At 34.0% G+C, this 21,336-nt stretch overlaps 1 protein-coding gene across 1 annotated transcript; it reads left to right on the top strand.

Moving 5' to 3' along the window:
* Positions 1-545: 545 nt before the first annotated feature.
* LOC308654670 (UDP-glucuronosyltransferase 2B4-like) lies at positions 546-17,476 on the top strand (the record flags this gene model as incomplete). Its single annotated transcript, XM_081304351.1, has 6 exons — positions 546-775; positions 968-1,065; positions 3,689-3,837; positions 11,339-11,398; positions 16,297-16,384; positions 17,412-17,476. 6 exons carry the CDS (start codon positions 546-548, stop codon positions 17,474-17,476), a joined length of 690 nt encoding a protein of 229 aa, XP_081160477.1.
* Positions 17,477-21,336: the final 3,860 nt, after the last annotated feature.

Here is a 21,336-nt window from a genome sequence, read left to right as displayed (position 1 = left end):
AAAACCTTTCCACAATGAATATTAACTGAGGTTTCCAATTCTGAGATTCTTTTCTGAGATTGAACAACTGATATATACATTTAAAATGGTGGTTTGTATAGTATATGAATTATATGCAAACAAGTACTTTACTGCAAAAATATTTTAAATGATACCTAAGAAATGTTGTTTCAACTGTATATTTAGTTTAGTTGCAGTCAAGAAATCTATAAGCAAAAGTCAACTCACTTGCCATTGTTCCTTCCATATTCTAAAAATCTGAACATAAGAGAGGTGATCACACATGCAGGATCATAAATTCCTAACTCTAGGAAAGCATCTATAATCATGAAAGAGTCATTAAAATACACAAGCATTAAAATACACCTAACCTTTGATTTTTCAACTTGGAATCCAGATATTCTAAATGTTCACTTGTGTATTTACTTTGATGGGTACAAGTTACCTTTTAACCAAATAATGATTTTTTTTTCTCAGATAGCAACAAGAATAGAGGGAATTCAATGTGAAAGGAAGCCTTGCATTTCACCAGGATGTCTATGAAAATGACTGCAGTTCTGCTCCTGTTACTGCTGAGTAGTCACTTTGGTTCTGGAAGTTGTGGAAAGGTGCTGGTGTGGGCAATGGAATACAATCATTGGATCAATATAAAGACAATACTGGAGGAGCTTACACAGAGGGGGCATGAGGTGGCTGTTTTGAAACCTTTGGTTTCCATTTTTGTGGATGGTGACAAATCATCTGCAATGAAATTTGAGGGCTATCCTTCATCATTGTAAAGAGAAGATATGGAGACTTTTTCTTCTCAATCACTAAGAGCATTGATTTATGAGATGCAATAAAAAACATTTTGGAAATATTATTTAATATTTCATGAAATTTTGAGTCAATTTTCTGATTATGTGTAGAACATATGTAGAGATGCAGTTTTGAACAAGAAACTCTAGGCAAAATTACAAGAGTCAAGGTTTGATGTCACTCTTTCAAATGCCATTTGTCCCTGTGGTGAGCTGCTGGCTGAAATTCTTCAAAAACTATTTGTGTATACTCTCTGCTTCTCTCCTGGTTACATAGTGGAAAAGTGTATTGGGGGATTTCTCTTTTGTTCTTCCTATGTGCCTGTAATATTTTCAGGATTAAGTGATGAAATGACATTCAATGAAATGAAAAATACGCTATATGCATTATTTTGATTTTTGATTTGAATCATTTAATTTGAAGAGATGGAATCAGTTTTACAGTGAAATACTAGGTAAGTGACTTGTACTATAAGGTCCTAACTTTTCTGGACCTTTATAAAGGTGAATGTATAACAATAGAAAATCATAAAATTTTTTAGTTGTTTCATGTAATAAAATAAAATCATCTATCAAACTCAGAGTTCTTCAGAAAAATATACATTGAAGTGTCAGAAACTTCTGGCCATCATTTGTATAAAACACACTAGAAAATCATATACCCACCATATAGAGCCCAGAGGACTTCTCTAGACAACTGCATACAGTATATCATTGCACTACTCATTTTATTTATCTTTGAATACTAATTTTAAACTTTACTGTCTTGATGAACCTAGACACAGAGATTGAGGACTTACACTCATATTTCTATTACAAGGATCCATGTAGCACTAAGAAAATTTTTCCCTTTAGTTCAATTAGATTCTTCATTTAGAAACTCTTTTGTCAGTTTGCCTAATAAATTCCTTCTCCATTGTGTGACATTGTTTCCATCCCATACCAGGAGGCTCTTAATTGTGTTTTTTTAGCACTTCTAAATTCCTTCACTAAGTGTTTGCAATTCATTCTCTTTAAGGTCTATAATGTTCAAGCACAAAAATGTAAATTATTAGTCTTGTGTTTTAAACTATATGTCAAAGAAAAAAAAGATGAAAATTAAAGCTAAACAAAAAAATTCTATTTTATACTGTTAGAATTTCCAGCACTTCTTTCAAAATAATTTTTCTATAATAAATATTTGCAAGCTCCTAACATGAACCCAAAGGAGGTAGTAGGCACAAAGAACAGAATCATATTTAAACTCCTTTCAGTTCACTTGCAGAACAAGGGTTAGAGTTTTCTCTAAATTATACAAACTAGATGAAAGAATGCTGAAATGTTCTTTTATTAGCATGGTACGAATAATGGGTTGTATAAGTCTAATGTTTGCTTACATTTCTGTTAGTTACTTTTTTCACTTTAGGTAAAAAACTAAATATTTGCATCTATACTGGCTAGCTTATTTTGGTGCAATTAACCTTGTAAATATTAAGAGGTTACAGATAATGCTGACTCCAAAAGCTCATATATATGCAATATATATGAAATATATATATATATATATATAATTATAAGCATCATATATATAATAAATATAGACTATGTATGCATATTTTCCATGCACATAGTAGCTTTATTAAACTACACATATCTTTTGAAAAACAAATTGTTCTAATGAGTTATACATGACAGTAGAATGCCTTTGGATGTATTGTACACAAATGGAGCACAATTTCTTCCTCTAGCCAAATATGATTCAGAGTCACACCAATACTATAATAATACATGTACACAGGGTAATAATATCTGTCTCATTCCATCAACTTTCCCATCCCCATAGCTGCTGCTCTCCCTCATACCTCTCTGCAAAGTACAAAGTTCCTTCATTCTTCCCTTCCTACCATTGAGGATTAGCATTTGCTTATCAGAGAAAACATTTGGCATTTGGTTTTTTGAGTTTGACTTATTTCCCTTAGCATCCACAATTTACTTGCAAATGCCATAATTTTATTCTTCCTTAAGACTGATTAATAGGGCTGGGGATGTGGCTCAAGTGGTAGCGCGCTCGCCTGGCATGCGTGCGGCCCGGGTTCGATCCTCAGCACCACATACCAACAAAGATGTTGTGTCCGCCGAGAACTAAAAAATAAATATTAAAAAATTCTCTCTCTCTCTCTCTCTCTCTCTCTCCTCTCTCACTCTCTCTTTAAAAAAAAAAAGACTGATTAATATTCCATGTATATATGTACATTATTTTCTTTATTCATTTATCTGGTGAAGGGCAGCTAGGTTGGTTCCATAGTTTAGCTATTGTGAGTTGAGCGGCTATGAACATTGATGTGTCTGCATCATCGTAGTATGCTGATTATAAGACTTTGCGGTATAAACCAAGGAGTGGGATAACTGAGTCAAATGGTGGTTCCATCCCAAAATTTCCGAGGAATCTTCATATTGCTTTCATAAAGTTTGCACCAATTTGTAGTTTCACCAGCAATAAATGGGTGTACATTTTCCCCCACATTCTCAACAACATTTATTGTTGCTTGTATTCTTGATAATCACCATTCTGACTGGGTTGAGATGAAATGTTAGAGTAGTCTTGATTTGGATCTCTAATTGCTAAAGATGATGAACATTTTTTCATATGTTTGTTGATCAATTGTATTTCTTCTTCTGTGAAGTGTCTGTTCAGTTCCTTAGCACATTTATTGATTGGGTTATTTGGGTTTTTTTGGTTTTCAGGTTTTTGAGTTCTTTATATATCCTGGAGATTAGTGCTTCATCTGAGGCACAAACTTTTAAACATATATTTCTTCATTATTGAAAGTTCTTTCCAACAGGAGGCATGTTCCTGTCTGCACAACAACTTCCCAATGTTCTATAGGTTTAATCTTCTATTTCCTGTTCAGGACGACCCACTATATTGGCAGAGACAATGGCCAAAGCAGATATCTGGCTTATTCACACCTACTGGGATTTGGAATTTTCTAACCCAACCCTACCAAATGTAGATATTTTTGCAGGACTCCATTGCAGACCTCCCAAACCTCTGCTTAAGGTAAACTTGTTTCCATTTAGTTGGTTCTGTCATCCTTTCATTTTCACCAGGAATTATTCTCTCTTCCTCATTCAGAATGCTTAATCACATTTACAGAATTACAGAAAATGGAGCAAAGAGACCTATATATTGAAATCTTTCACATCTATATCATCACAAATATGTGAATTTTATCTTTGTTTCACAAGAAGATCTTTCAAGGATAGGGTGAGTTAAATGTAAAAATTCATTATTCAACACATAAAAAAAAATACCAGTCATTCTCTGAAAGAATATTGAGAAGGGACTAGCATGTACCACAGGAAAGTGCTGAATATGCTAAGAAACAAAGTAGCACAGTCTCTGTCACAAACACCTTCCATTCCGCATTGAAGTGTAGACTGTGCACAAGGAAGAGAAATTGTGTGGGGAATGTTATGATAAGGAAAGACCAGAAGCGTTTCTTGTCTACCCCAAGTCTATAGGGGGCCTCAAGAATACTCCCTGAGAGATCATGGGTCTCCATAGCATAACTGCTAAACAACAAGAATAGAAAATATATATATTGCCCATGTAACATGGAGTGCAAATTGTGGATTTTTAATGAATACTTATTAGTTTGTAAGACTTGAATTTGTAGGCTGCCCTGAGTTTATAATTATGAACAGATCTATAAGTTTATAGAATTATATATCTTAAAATGAAGCAAAAAATTAATGTATTTTAATGAATATCACACCTTAATAACACAGTTGGAAATTGAGCATTTTTTACTGCTTCATTATGTGATCATTTAAGAGACTTTTGGCTAGATCTTTAGTAGCAGTATAAAATCTGATCTTATTCAAAGTTTAAAATCCAATATGATCACCCCTCATTCCACAAGCAGTGAAACAAACAGTCTGAGCTGCCAAACACTTGGTTAAAATATTTCTCCATTTAGATAGAGGGATAATGACAGCATCAATAGAAAAGTTAAGATAACAGATAAAAGAGGACGAGAAAGAGGACGATTAGCAGACTAATCATAATATTTAAGAAAGGCTGTTGTGGTAATGAAGTTTCATAAATAAGATTCAAATCCACATCAGTGATTGTCAGACCTATATGAATTTTTATAGCTCCAATGTGCGTTCTGACCATACACCATTAGATTCTCAGAAATTTCTATATATTTGGAAGAATAATATATTTGGAAAATATAGCAAAAATCAGAAAAAAAATGCACATTTCTAAAGTTTTGTATGGTTTAAATAGAAAGGGTTTGAAATGTTCCCAGCAGAAAAAAATGATAAATGTTTAGTGGCACAGGTGCTAATTACTTTGATTTGATCATTTAGCTTTATATACATGTGTTGAATTATCACACAAATCTCCAAAACCTGTATGACTATTATGGGAAAGTAAAAATTTTACAAAGTATCACACAAAAATAAAAATACCTAGCTCTATTTGCTTCACCACTTTGGAAATTATACAGACAAAAATGTAATGCTGTAATCATATTTATAGCATTCATTTATAAAAACATTGGAAATCATTTAGATATACAACATGGAGGAATGATGTAAAATATATACTTTTTTCATGTTATACAATTACAATCATTTTATCCAAGAATACTCACCTTCATTTTCAGCCATTATGCAAATATATTTGGAAAATGAGGGATATATATTAAATAAGATTGATATTTTCTCGGAGGATGAATAGGCATATATAATATGTGCCTAAATATCTATAAATATGTGCCATATGTATGCACTTAGTTGTAAGAATAGAAAACAAAACACAACAAAAACATGAAAATGTATATGTATTTGTTATCTAAGTATGGAACCCAGGTCCTCTTAATTACTAAGCCAATGCTGGAACACTGAATTCTATCTCTAGCCCTTAAAACACATAAAAGTTAAATAAATTTCAATTTGAAACAACAAGTAGTTTATTGGTAAGAAAATTTCTGTTCATTATATTATTCCAATTTTTATGATAAAATTTTAAAATTGAATTTTAAAGGCTGCTGTAGAATGAGAAGAACCAGTCTTCTCAGTGGTTAGTCTGTAATCTGAGGATATTTCAGTTAATCATATAAGAATGCACAAAATTAAAAAAATGAATGCATAAATAAATAAATCAAAGACAATAGGCATATTTCTCATAATAAGGATGAAGAAGTATTTAAGCAGAGCATCAGTGAGAATAAATAGCAAATAAAATTGGCTACATTACTAAAAGTCATCTGAACACAGGAACTATCTGGATGTATGCGTGAGTCACAGGAGTAATGCATTCATCACGAAGAAGACATAATCAAGTTAAAATTATAATTTTAAACAATGCTGAAGACAATATGGGACCTGTAACAAATATGAAGTTATTTCATGTTGTTGCTTAAGATGTTTTTTTTTTTCAAACAAAGCCTAACCAGTAATTAGAAAATGAAATATACTATGTGGTTTTTGAGAATGTGAATATCATTTCACAGATGAAAACAGAAAACAGTGACTTGAAAACAGAAACAATAAGGAAATTGTGGGAATTGACAAGATTTCAAAAAACTTTTGGATCTCTATTTCATTTTTGAATGAGGGACTTTATAGAACAGGGTACAATTATTCTTGTATAGAATATATAAGGCAAAGGATCAGAAACCACCTGTTAGGATAATTCCAGGACAATTTCAGGAAGCATGTTTTTTTTTTTCAGAAATTTCAAAACACTGAAATGAGTTATTCAATAGTGTGATCAAATCTCTACTGGAGAGAGGCCTGGTGGAATTCTCCCACTTGTGTGAATTTCCTGCCAAACCCAGGAGGTGATATCAAAAATCAGTCACAGTCAGGTATACACAGGCTATTCTACAGGGACCTCAAGTTTACAATATGATTTCATGTCACAATATGTACAGAAATATGTTCATCAAACATGTAGCTAAATATATAAACTATTAGGGAATAAACATGACTCTTAACAATAAAGAATGATTTAGAGGTACAATTTGCAATATTCTGATGCAATTGATCTAATAAGTGATTTGAGAGCAAAGAAAAAGATATGTAAGGATTTTCTTCAATTTATCCTAATTTTTCTTTATATGTGTAGAGAAATAAAGGAGCAATGAACACACCATACTTCACCATACAATCATCACCACTATATTGTGGTATATCAAAAGTATTCTGTGAATCAGAATCTTGTACCAGTTTGGTAATAAATGATTTTAAGTAGCATCAGGACAGTTTAACTAAAAAGTTTTACATAAAGTTTACACTTCACTTTTAACAAAAAATTCTCTCCCTTGGCCTGGGAAGGAATTTCTGACCCTCAGAGGTGTGGGCTGGCTGGACATAAAAAGCTAGAAAAGTAATATCAAGAAATAAATACAAAAGGTGCAGGAAAAATATTTTTCAAAGTTGAGGCATTGACAACTGAAAGAGACTTCATGGGTCTGATCCTAACAAAGGGAAAAGCCCGCAAATGTTTTATTTTTAGTGAAACATACCAAACCAGTTTATTTCTTCAGAGGCTTCTTCAAGGTAAAACAAGAAGCAAGAAGTTGTTCAAGCTGGCTAAGACATGCCCACGGTTCATTTGCAGAATATTTGGCACATGATCTGCAATGATTATGCAGTGAAATTTGTCATTCACAATTTTGAGTCCTTGGTGATGGCATAGACATCAACATCACAACCACAGAAATAGAAGCATTCAGCTTCAGAAGGTGGGGATACTTTAGAGAGCCAAGAGCCAGATAAGTATCTGGGAAGTCAGGATATTGTTCTCTATGGACCAATTCAGGAGGACGGACGGGGGCAAATATGGTAGTTTTTTCTGGTGAGTTGTAGCCACATAATGAAGGAAACCAGAATTAAAAATTCATCGAGGATGGACACATGAACCAATCCAATTTACAGGTTAGAGTAATACAAAAAGATGTACTATAACATTCTATTATAACAAAATCTACCTACAATCTCTTAATCTTATTAAGAAATTAAGTGAGTAAGGTTATTCTTGACAAAATGTGTCTCAACTGCTTTGAATTTATAGAATTGTTTTCATCAGTACAAATGGAATGGGAATTGACTGCATAGTGCTTTGTGAATTTGCCTTCTGAATCTTTTTGCTAGGAGTATCAAAGAAGAATTCTAATCTCCACTTAAGGCTGGGAAGTCACATCAGGCATCAGACTTTACCTTTAATACTCTTAGATTTTGATAAATTCCTCTTTACCTGTAGTCCCTAGGATAATTTAAGGTTCCTGGACCTGATAAAAAATACCTTGTTTTACAATGCAGATAGGAGGGAATCCTAGAATTCATGACTATTTTGTCACCAAAGTATATCTTGTGTTTATTAACAAAACCAAATACATATGTTAGAACCCCATGTCAAAATTACAAAAATGCATGGTTCCATTCTTTAATTAGTGTTTCAGTGGTTAATTTTAGTTTGAAATGGGCTAGTATGTAATTAATATATACCACATAAAGTATATATATCAAATTATCAAGACAAATATTTTCAAACACTCTTTTTGGGAAGATACAATGACACCAGCAAAATCAGGTATCATCTCAAGGTATTTCCTTGTTAACCCTATGTGACTGTTTAATACATACAGAAAGAAAATATAAGCTAATAAAATACTTAATGCTGGTTGTTCAGAAACACAGTTTTTTCATTAAACCAATGTCAATGCAATCTTTTTACCAAAGATTTATTCAAGTCATGTGCACATGAAGCCTGTTTGGGTTTCTTTATTTCTCTGTATTCTAAATGTTTGGTTAGATCTAGTTTCTACACATGTTGATTTAACTCTAAGTCAATGTGAATAGAAATCTGTACAGGGATTTTAGAAATTTAATAATGAATACCATCTTGTACTTAAGAAATATCATACAAACATATCACATACTTACATAAATAAACAAACTGAATAACAATTCTTTACAGACCCTATGAACTGCATTATAAAATTGTGGCCATAAATCAGGTAACATTCTAATACAAAACTCAATGATTCAACTGTTTTTGATAAAAATACAACAATTTGAAATGACCTGCACAATACAAAGTTTTTTTAACTAATGCTTATGAAGAAGGATTTTAACATTTTCTTTTCTTCTCACATACAGAGTCTCTCTTATGGAGGCTGAATAGGCTGAGGAGACAGATATCTTGTGGTGCTCAGAATGTCTTCTAAGCATATCTGAGTGGACAATATAGTAATTTTAATTCTTTCTTCTATTTTAAGTTTTTCTCATTAGTTAAATAAAAATAAAATTATTAAATGCATTTTGACACATCATACATAAAAGGATTGTAGCTGCTTATTATCACCTATCACGTAATCATACATGTACACAGGGTAATAATATTTGATTCATTCTATTATTCTTCCTACCCACCTACTGCCTCCTTTCCCTTTAATTCTCTATTCCTAATCCAAAGAAACTCTATTTTTCTCTACAATCCACCCTGTAATGTGAATTAGCATCCACATATCAGAGAAAACTGCTAAGACCCACAGCCAAGTAATATGATGCATGGCATTTTTGGTTGAAAGGTGATGCCAGTTAGCCATTGAGATGATATGATTATGTTAAGATTTACATTCATATGGATTTTGGACTCCTGCTGTTCACCTCAGCCTGCTGCGGGACACCTGGAGAGTTCCCATTGGTTGGGGAAGTGCAGTAGGAGGGAATTCCCGGGGGGAGGAACTTGCTCCCGGGTTCCTGGAGGAGGTGGGGAGAACACCGTGTGGGTGGATCAGCAATCTTCCCAGGTGCAGACGGAGCATTGGCGGCAGTTTCAAAAAATAAAGTTGTTCCTGCTTGAGTGGCTCGTGACTTTGGGCCCAGCCAGACTGTGGCAGAAAACATCCACCTTTGGTTTTTTAGATTGGTTTATTTCACTTATCATGATATTCTCTAGCTCCATATGTATATGTGCAAATTCCATAATTTCATTTTTATTTAGTGTTGAGTAACATTCCAGTGTGTATATATACTATATTTTCTTTGTCTATTCATCTATTGAAGGGCATCTAGGTTAGTTCCATAGTTTGGCTATTGTGAATTGAGCTGCACTGATATGGCTTTATCACAGTAGTATGCTGATTTTAAGTTCTTTGGGTATATGCCAAGGAAAAGCATAGCTGGGTTAAATTGCAATTGCATTCTAATTATTGTGAGGAATCTCCATATTGCTTTCCATAATAGTTGCACCAATTTGCAGTCCCACCAGCAATGTACCTGTTACCCCACGTCTTTGCCAATATTTATTGTTGTTATTCTTGATAGTTTTCATTTTTATTAAACCAAGATTAAATTATTTTATTTCCAATAATATTTATTTTCTGTTAAATCTCCAGTAATTGCCTTAGGGGATCCTGAGTTTCTTGAGAGCTCTCAGTTGGGTCAGAAGAACAAGTGACTAGAGGAACAGTGAGGCTGAAGCATGAACTGAAAAGTGTGGCTTAGGGCACAGAGTGAGAGAACTACTAGGATCTTGAAAGGAAGCACATCAAAGGGAGTGAAGACACTAGGGGAACTATGAAGGTGTTAAAAACAATAAGAGGAGGGAGGGAGTGGTGATGAAAAGAAAGAGAAAGGTCTTATGGAAGCCAATTTGAGTGATTATAAGTTTTGAAGAGGAACTTGCACACACATAACCACAGCAGCACTATTGCCAAAAGTAAAGTCTTGGAAGCAAATTAAGTGTCTAAGAAGGATACACAGATAGGCTATTTGTAATATATGTATATCTCATATAACTTACATTCCTGGGACATTACTTACCCTATAATACATAGGAAATAGTGGAACTGTGCCACAACCCAGATGAAACTTACTTACACTACACTGTAAAAAAAAAATCCAGTAAAGGGGAGCTGAGGCTATAGCTCAGCAGTAGAGTGAAGCCCTGGGGTTTGATCATCAGCACCACATACAAATGAAACAGTAGAATAAAGATATATATTTTTTTAAATCCAATAAATGGGCTAGGGTTGTGGCTCAGTGGTGGAGCTCTTTCCTTGCACATGTGATTCACTGGGTTCAATCCTCAGCACCATATGTAAATAAATAAAGGTATTGTGTTCATCTACAACTAAAAACAACAACAACAATATATTTAAGAAACAACAACAGGAAAAACCTTCCATATATATTAAGTACCTAGACTACACAAATTCAGAGAAACAGAAAGGAGAAGTATTGGTAGTAAAAGATCAGAGTGAGAAAAAATAATTGTGTCCAATTTATATAATTTCTTGGTTTAGCAAAGTAATAGTGTTCTACAAATGTTGGCATTAGGACATGTGTATGTGTAGCATTATTGAACTATGTACCTCAAAAAAGGTTAAAATTATATATTTGTTATGTATATATGAACTTAATTTTTTAAAAAACCACTAATTTAGTATCTCCTGAAAATATTTTTTCTCTCCTTATTTGAATAAATCTTTGCTTTGTTGTTAGATTTGGGATAGAGCAAATTCTTTCCTTCACAGGAAATGGAAGACTTTGTGCAGAGCTCAGGAGAGAATGGTGTTGCGATTTTTTTCATTTGGGTCTGTAAGGGTCCGGCGAAACGTCGGAGAAGGAGAGACCACACGAGACTAGCTCCATGCAATGGCAAGGGGGATTTATTAGGGACCCGTTCCAGCGCGCTGGGGCTCCATGCTCACTCAAGAAGGGAGAGCAGCCCAGAGCCCAGAGCAGAGGTCAAGCAGAGCTTAAGTACACTTTTTGGAGAGGGTGGGGGGCTTTGCATACATCAGAACAAATCATCATGAGGCGCGGGAAAATTGAACAACAACTCTGATACATGATTAGTCCATTCATTGGCGGGAACAGGCTGGGCAGGGGTGATTGGTCACTTCTAAACTGGGTACACATTCAAACTGATTGGTTCAGGCCCTGTGACAAACTGTACAGGGCCCTAGGCTGAATGGCCAGTAGGGCGTTGTCTTAACTATCTCAGGAATCTGGGTGTAACAGAGGAACTTAATAATACCTAATCTTTTACATTTTAATTCAAGCTTTCCAGCTTAGAAACTTTACCCTTTCAGGTGAATGATTGGAAACCTGATGAAAGAAAGGGCCAAAATGATTGCATTAACTCTTGCCCAGATTCCTGAAAAGGTTAGATAATGGTATAGAACCATGGAAAGAGTCTGTTTAACTCTGTAAAGGGTCTTATAAATGATTTTCCTTGCAAAAGATGCTCACTTGTGGTATGTATAATTTGTCTCAGTATTCATTTTTAAAACCAAATATATATAGCAACTGTTAAAATAGTGCAGAGATTATTTCTGATTTTAAAAAGTCAGCATTAACATTATGCCAAAGCACAAATATATTCATAGGTTCAGTGTATAATATAATATTATATTAGTATGACAGATATACCAAAATACCAAATTCTGCCTTTCCTTGTCCTCTTTTTCCGTGCAGGACCCCTGAGAACAATGTAGATACCAAAGAAGTTAAGTTTGAATGAGCACCAACACAATGACAATAAGTAGGTCTTAAAAAGTCAAAATGCATCACAGATTGCCATCTTCCTACATAATCTTGGCCTCCATTCTTCTCCTAAATGATAAAAAGGCCTATTCCTGGAGCTGTCCTTCGTTCTGTTCAGAGAAGGAAAGCCAGGATAACTACCAAACCAACCAGACTTAGAGAGAAAGGAAAATCAACCTGCCCTAGTGACTTGCTCTGCTCCTTTCTCAAGATTGAAGATGTCTCCGACAGGAGACAGGAAGGAAACAGGAAGCTGCCCTCACCATGGACTCTCTGCCTTAGAGAAACATGATCACACAAGAGCAAACACTACCACAAAAATTTATTCTCGGGAAATATGTTTGAGTAAATTTTCTCACACACCACTCAAAAGGAAAAAAAGTGGAGCTACACACACCAGCCTCTGTGGGGCCCAGGTCCACAACGGGCTAGGTCCACCCCTTTTGATACAGGGAAGACACTCACCAAAGCCTAGCCTTTGGTGCAAGGCTGGCCCCTCTGACCAGCAGACTACCACAGGAGCCAGATGCAGCCCAGACCACACACATCAGCCCAGGGGGATCCAGGATCTCAGTAGGCACAGTTCACCACTTCCCCAGGGGGCAGACACTGCCAGAGCCTAGGCTTTGGGGCAAGAACACCCCTTCCAACCAGCAGATTAGTAGGAGGTCAAGCACAAAGGCTCAGATCCACCCACAGCTGCCTTTGCAGGGCCCAGGCTTACAGCAAGCCTGGTCCAGCCCCTTCCCAGCAGGGCAGACCTTGCCAGAGCCTAGACTGTGGTTCAGGACTGCCCCTTCTGACCAGCAGACTACCATGAGAGGTCAACCTCAGTGGCCCAGATCTACACACTTCAACTTATACAGTTCCCAGATCCAGGATGCAGTAGCACCCATTGAGGGACACCAGCAGGGTCTGGAAGCCCAACATCAAGGTGAGATACAGACAATCTGCATGGGTACTACAAGAATTATTTCTCAATTAAATTCTGGCAAATTGAATACAAAAATATATCTCAATTAAATTATGGCAAATTTAATACAAAAATAATCAAGTAGGTTTCATCCCAGGGATGCAAGGTTGGTTCACCATATGGAAATCAAAAATGTAATTCATCACATCAATAGACTTAAAGATAAGAATCATATGATCATCTCAATAGATGCAGAAAAAGCATTTTAAAAAATACAACACTCCTTTATGTTCAAAACACTAGAAAAATTAGGGATAACAGGAACATGTCTCAACATCATAAAGGCTTTCTATGCTAAGTCTCAGGCCAACATCATTCTAAATGGAGAAAAATTAAAGGCATTCCCTCTAAAAACTGGAACAAGACAGGAGTGCCCTCTTTCACCACTTCTATTTAATGTTGTTCTTGAAACATTGGTGAGAGAAACTAGACAAATGAGAGAAATTAAATGGATACATATAGGAAAAGAAGAATGCAAATTGGCACTATTTGCTGATGTTATGATTCTGTACCTGGAAGACCCTAAAAGTTCCACAAGAAAACTTCTAGAAATAGTAAATGAATTTGGAAAAGTGGCAGGATATAAAATCAATACCAATAAATCAAAGGCATTTTTGTATATCAGTGACAAATCCTCAGAAAGGGAAATGAGAAAAACTATCCCATTCTCAATAGCCTCAAAAAAAAATGAAATACTTGGGAATCAACTTAATGAAAGAGGTGAAAGATCTATATAATGAAGATTACAGAATTCTAAAGAAAAAAAATCAAAAAAGACCTTAGAAGATGGTAAGATCTACCTTGCTATTGGATAGGCAGAATTAATATTATCAAAATGACCATACTTCCAAAAGCACGATACAGATTTAATGCAATTGCAATTAAAATTCCAAAGATGTTCCTCATAGAAATAAAAACAGCAATCTGAAATTCATCTGGAAAAAATAAGAGACCCAGAATAGCTAAAGCAGTCCTTAGCAGAAAGAGTGAAGCTAGTGGCATCACTATAGCAGAGCTTAAACTATACTACAGAGAAATAGTAACAAAAACAGCATGGTATCGGCACCAAAACAGACTGATAGACCAATGGTACAGAATAGAGGACACAGAGACTAACCCACAAAACTACAATTATCTTATATTAGACAAAGTTGCCAAGAACATGCATTGGAGAAAAGATAGCCTCTTCAACAAATGGTGCTGGGAAAACTGAAAATTCATATGCAACAAAATGAAATTAAACCCATATCTCTCACCATGCACAAAACTCAACTCAAAATAGATCAAGGACTTAGGAATACAACCAGAGACCCTGTGTCTAATAGAAGAAAAAGGAGGCCCCAATCTCCATCATGTGGGATTAGGCCCCAACTTCCTTAATAAGATTCCCTGGGCATAAGAATTAAAATCAAGAATCAATAAATGGGATGGACTCAAACTAAAAGGTTTCTTCTCAGCAAAATAAACAATCTGTGAAGTGAATAGAGAGCCTACATCTTGGTGGCAAATCTTTACCCCTCACACATCATATAGAGCACTAGTCATTAGGGTATATAAAGAACTCAAAAAGCTAGACACCAAACAAACAAACAAACAAACAAACAACAACAAAAAAACCCCAAATAACCCAATCAATAAATGGGCCAAGGACCTGAAGACACACTTCTCAGAAGATGATGTACTATCAATAGACATACATAGGAAAAAAATGTTCAGCATCACTAGCAATTAGAGAAATGCAAATCAAAACCACTCTAAGATTTCATCTCACTCCAGTCAGAATAGCAGCTATTATGAAGACAAACAACAATAAGTGTTGGCAAGGATGTGGGGAAAAAGGTACACTCATACACTGCTTGTGGGACTGCAAATTGGTGCAGCCAATATGAAAAGCAGTATGAAGATTTCTTGGAAAATTGGAAATGGAACCACCATTTGATTCAGCTATCCCTCTCCTCTTTCTATACCCAAAGGACTTAAAAACAGCATACTACAGGGACACAGCCACATCAATGTTTATAGCAACAGAATTCACAATAGCTAAATTGTGGAACCAAGCTAGATGCCCTTCAATAGATAAATGGTTAAAAAAATGTGGGATATATGCACAATGGAGTATTACTCAGCAATAAAAGAGAATAAAATCATGGCATTTGCAGGTAAATGGATGGAGTTAGAGAAGATAAGGCTAAGTGAAGTTAGCCAATCCCCAAAATCCAAATGCCAAATGTTTTCTTTTAGATAAGAAATCTGATTCATAGTAGAATATGGAGAGGGAACATGGGAGGAATAGATGAACTCTATTTAGGGCAGAGGGGTGGGAGGGAAAGGAAGTAACTAATGATGGTTCAATGTGATGATCATTATTATCCAAAGTACATGTATGAAGAAACCAGTTGGTGTCAGTATACTATGTATACAACAAGAAATATGAAAAATTGAACTTTATATATGTAATAAGAATTGTAATGCATTCCACTGTTATATATAAATATAAATGTAAATTAAAAAATAAGTTTTAAAAATAATAATAATAATAAGAAAAAAACAAAAGAAAAAAGTGTAACATTAAATTTAAAAGTTGATAAGCACTATAAATATAGATTAATAAATGGGGGAGCCCATTAGAAATTTTTAATGATTTTTGTCCTATAATAGAATTATTATAACTATCAATATTTAAATACATGTATATCACATTGATAGAACCATTTAGCTTGTCAAATATTTATTAACCTGGAGGTTGTATAGCAGCAAACATTGTTAAATATAAAAAATATGTACATAAAAATGTCCTTCATTTAAATCACCATTTAAGTTGTTAACATTATCATATCTTTTTTCTATTTTTCATTTCATTATCTTTTGTATCAGATATATTAGGCTATGAAATTTCATAATCTCTTCCATATTTTAACCTGCTATTTTGAAATTGTCTCAGTGAATAAAAGGTCTGCTCTACCTTAACAGATTTTATGGAGATTTGATGGTAAGAAACCAGATACATTAAGACTCAACATTGGACTGTATAAGTGGATTCCCGAAGGTGACCTCCTTGGTAAGATTTGGGAAATGAATCATGAAAATATATTTTAAAAAAACTTAATCATAAAGATAATAGTTGAGTCATTCATAATTGTATTAGAAATATTAATGAAAAAGTCATTAATGACCTAAGTTCTTTATATTTACACTCTTTTCAGGGAAAATGGAGATTGATCAACTCTTCACATCTTATTATACATGGCATAATAAATTATCTATATTTCAGTTGTAATTACCTCTCTCAGTGAATTTTTTAATCAATTTCTGCATTGTATCTTTTTCTTCTATTTCTGCAATTTTACACCTATACTTTGACATACAACCGAGCTATTTGAAATGCCATAAAAAAAAAGATCCCTCTCCTTTCTCACAATGTTCTCTGCATTTTCCATTATAAAAAAAAATCTTTGATTATAATTGTGAACTGTACTTCAATTCATGATGAATTGTATTCAGTCCTACTTCTGATTCCAGCACCAAAACTACCCTACTGTCTGCTGCCTTGGACAATGCATAGCTGACTCAAAGGTGTCACAGTTTCTTTAATTGTACGCATTCTCATACTTCCACTTTTAAACTACACATGATATTGCACTACCTAGAGTGTTCTCTTTCTTTTTATTTACATGGCAACCTTGCTTCCACTTTCAAGTCTCAATTCACATACTTCCATGTAGCTTTCATAATTTCAGTGCAGTTTCATGGTTATAATAATCTGCTATCTAGAAAATAATTCTAATAATGTGTTAATTTTACACATGAAGGAGACACACAGTATTTTCTCTTATGGTCTAGTTTATATTATTTTACATGATGTTCACCAGTTCCTTTCTAACTCCTGCAAACATAGGATTTCATTCCATTTTTATGGCTGAATAATAATTCACTGCATATATATTTCACTTTTGTTATCTAAAAATGAATATGTTACTTGATTTCATATCCTGGCTAATGTTGGGAGAGCTGCAATAACATGGGGGTACAGGTATCATTTTGATATAGTACTGATGTCTTTTTCTTTAATTCTTTTTATTCCTTAGTGGAAAAGTTGAGCTCCAGGGGAGATGTATTTTTAGTTTCTCAAGAAACTTCTTTTCCAGGGTAGTTGTTCTAATTTACATTCTGGTAGTGGTCTGCAAGAGTGCCTCTTACTCTGCACCCTTGACAACATCTTTCTTTTTCTTTTTTTTTTTTTTTGACTATAGCCCTTGTTATGTATATTTGATTATTTCTTGTGGTTGTTTCATTTGCATTTTCTTCAGGATTAGTGATGGGCAGGATCTTTGCATATACTTGTTGCCCATTTCTCTTTTGTGAAAAATGGAAATTCAGATTATTTATTCATTTTAAGCATTTTTTCCTCTAGAGATTATAGAATTCCTCATAATATCAATATGATTTCTCAATATCTCAGACTTCTTTAACTTTAGTTTGGAGAATTGTGTACATTTAACTTTCTTGGAGAAAGGATTCAATAATTACAATTGTGTAAAAAGTCTAACAGTTCCCCTTGGTTCTGAGAGGCCATATTGCTGCTGTCTTTTAGTAGAAATCCAACCTCAGCATCACTTCTCTCCTGAGCATCTGGAAAGATGTTTGCCTTCTACCAGCTAAGTCACTTTGCAGTAGAATGTCTCTGGCATTAGAAACATAATGATTCCTATCTGCTTTCTACAGTTAAGCTATGGAAGAAAATATGTGGTGTCATTAGTTCATTATTATTTCCTCTTAATCCTTCAAATGAATTCACCAGGTGGCCCACTCTTATAATCATACTTTAGAAGTGAATACTAGGTCTCAATTTTATGTTGCGGTAATATAGAACAGGAACAGGAAAGAAATGCTGAATTTTGCTCTCTCCTCAAACAGAACACAATGTTATCTATATTTGTTACAGTTATGTTATGAAATGTAATGAGTTTTTGTAGACAGTTTGCAATTATGTTACTGTTCTATAACCTGTAATTATGAAGAGTTTGTCTAATTTTTCTCTTTGTTCAGTAGCTGATTGTCTCCTCATACCCATAACACTAGTATGGGATCTAAATCATTTGGAATGACTGAAAAAAAAAATTATCACACTTTTCCTGCAGAACTCAGCACATTGTCTATTATAATAACCTTTAACACTGAAAGCAATACAAAAATTATATAAATTGTTGAAAAATGGGTAAATCAACCCTCAAGTAATTCAACATCACAGAAAAATTTCATGATTGAAATCATTCAAATTGAGGAATAGTTAGTATTTAGTAAGCTTTTTCACCATTGTGAATAAAAGATCAAACAGAATATTGTAGAACTTGAGAACCTCCTGGCATGGGCCAATGAGAACTGCTTCTCGTTCTATAGTTCTATTGTTGGAGGATTTTGTTGTTCACTTTAAGAGAAAGTGGCAGTGGCTGTTTGTGTGTATGGAGGGGGCAGAAGTGTGGTTAGAGAATAGGAAGAAAATGAAGATAAGGAATAAGATCAAGAATAATGCAATATCAATAATTAGTATTACCAGCTATTGTTATTAATTCATGGATACATTTAAATTGGCATCAATAGTTGTGAGCTTTTCTTCTAAATTTTGTAAAAAAAAAAATATTCCCCCAAATATCTTGTTTTTCTGTTAGATTCTTAGATAAATTCAGAATATATTAAAGCAGAGACATTTGTCAAAATTCATCAAGAATCTTAAAAATAAATATAGTCATTGGTTTAATAAGATATTCATAATAATATAGTAAAAATGATCACGGTGTACAGAATACTATCTTTGGCAGTTATCTATAAAATGAACACTGGATATAATGTGATCATCTTACTTTGCTGAATTACTTAAAACCTTATCTGCTTAAAGAATTATTACAAAATATTTTATTCAAGAAGTTATAATTTGCCTAAGTCAGCCTCACTATGAGTCTAGCTGGAAACTGAGGAAAAAGAAGAAATATAATAGATTAGATGAAATAGTAGAAAGTCAATCTTATTTCATTTTTTATACTTTTCCACAATTTTCTGAATTTTCTCAAATTGAGCTTGTACTATTTTCATAAGAGTATCATAGAATGAGAACAAATCCATGTTTGCAATTAGTTCACCAACTGAGGTTGTATTACTCTACCTTTTTTGTGTAATATCATCTACTGCATGGATAGCTTTGGACCACAAACCTGTGAGACAAAGATTGAACATAAGTTAATGCTGCTATATTTTACTGGAATCACACAGAGTACCTTGATGCCCCATTCAAGTCAAAAAAATAACACACAATGGTCTCCCTACAGAAAATAATTATACTTTTGAAAAATGCTCTGGACAATGTACAGTCTGCATGGTCAATATTTAGAAAAATTTTAGCTTGTTTATCTCTTCTCTAAAAATTGTTTTAAATATAAGCTTTCTATATTAGAAAATATACATTTTATGTTCAAAAGTTGCTCATTATTATACAGTGAGAAAAGAACAAATCATGCATATAAAATGCAATGAAGAAAAGAAAAGCAAGTATATGGTTTTAAAAATACAAGTAGTGAAATATTGTCTCCTCCACCTCTTCTTCCTTTTGTGGGGAGAAGAGTTTATAGTTTGAATATTAAATATGTCCCAAAGGATTGTTCCCTGGCTCAAGGCACCACTGGGAGGTGATAGAATTTTTAGATTGTCAGGCCCAGTGGAAGAAAGTTAGGTCATTTGGCATATGCCCTTGAAAGGAATACTGGGATCCAAGACCCTTCTCTTCCTCTCTCTATGTCTCTTTTTTAATTCCTAGCCAGATTCTATGCCATACTCTCCTACCCTGATGTACCCCCTCAAAATCAGCCCAAAGCAATGGTGCCAACAGACTGTGAAATGACCCAAACTGTGAGACAAAATAATATTTACTTGTTTATCAGTTCATTATCTCAGGAATTTTATTAGAGTAACAATGCAAAGTTGACTAATACACAACAGAGATTAAATTAAATGATATGGGACTGCTGTTATTTTAGATACTAATTTAGCAGTTGGTATGTATTGATGATCTGAAATAAGAATAATTTTCAAAGAATCCCAAGAAAACATGTCTTTACCAGGAGCTTTCTAAAAGGTGAGGTGATTTGATCAAAAGGTTGACCAGATCTACACAGGAGAATGGCCGGCTGAACCTCTTTGATTGTGGTATAAGTGCTCCCTGTGGGACACAGAAAGGTGAGAAGAAAGACTACTCACACCCAGTTACATATGGCACATTCTACCAAAGTATCAACTGGATATCAGGGCAAAAGTTGCCACATAGAAATAATAACCTAAGAAATAAGATAATTTAAATGTGTAGTTATACATGTATACTCCTAGATTCTAAACAGGACTCTTAGAACAGTTTCATTGAAATTCTAAAGCATATCACCATGATCATAAAAATCTTAACCTTATTGAAGGAGTGATTTAAGGGGTGATGATTGGAAAAGTTCAACAAATTTTAAGATAAGCTATATAGGAATACAGAGATGGGAGAAATTCAATAAAGTTTCATCTGTAACTTCCTTTTAGTACTCCTAAATTCAAAAACATAATAACTAAAATAAAATGATTCTTCAGATAACTTGAATGCAACACAAAGTAAAACAATAATGATAAATATCTAAAGATGAGTTAAGTTCCTAGGTATTTTATTTTTTTAATTTTTTAGTTGTATATGGACAGGATGACTTCATTTTATTTATTTTTATGTGGTGCTGAAGATTGAACCCAGTGCTTCACACATGTCAGGGAAGTGCTCTATAACTAAGCCACAAATCCTGCCCCAGTTCCTATGTATTGTCTGCTTCCAAGAACAAGAAATAAACACAGTAACATTAGATTAGACTAGAATGTTTTACACTACTGTTAAAAAAATATTAACAATAACTCTTAAAAACAGTAAGGTAGACTCATTCAAGTGTCTGCATCACTGAAATCATATTTTCAGTAGGGGAGTCCTGTGATTTGAACATA

This window comes from Spermophilus citellus (assembly GCF_964194105.1).
Source record: "Spermophilus citellus genome assembly, chromosome: 8".
In the NCBI taxonomy this organism is placed as follows: Eukaryota; Metazoa; Chordata; class Mammalia; order Rodentia; family Sciuridae; genus Spermophilus; species Spermophilus citellus.
The sequence above is the reverse complement of the archived record's forward strand: the minus strand, read 5'-3'. Positions and strand labels throughout refer to the sequence as shown.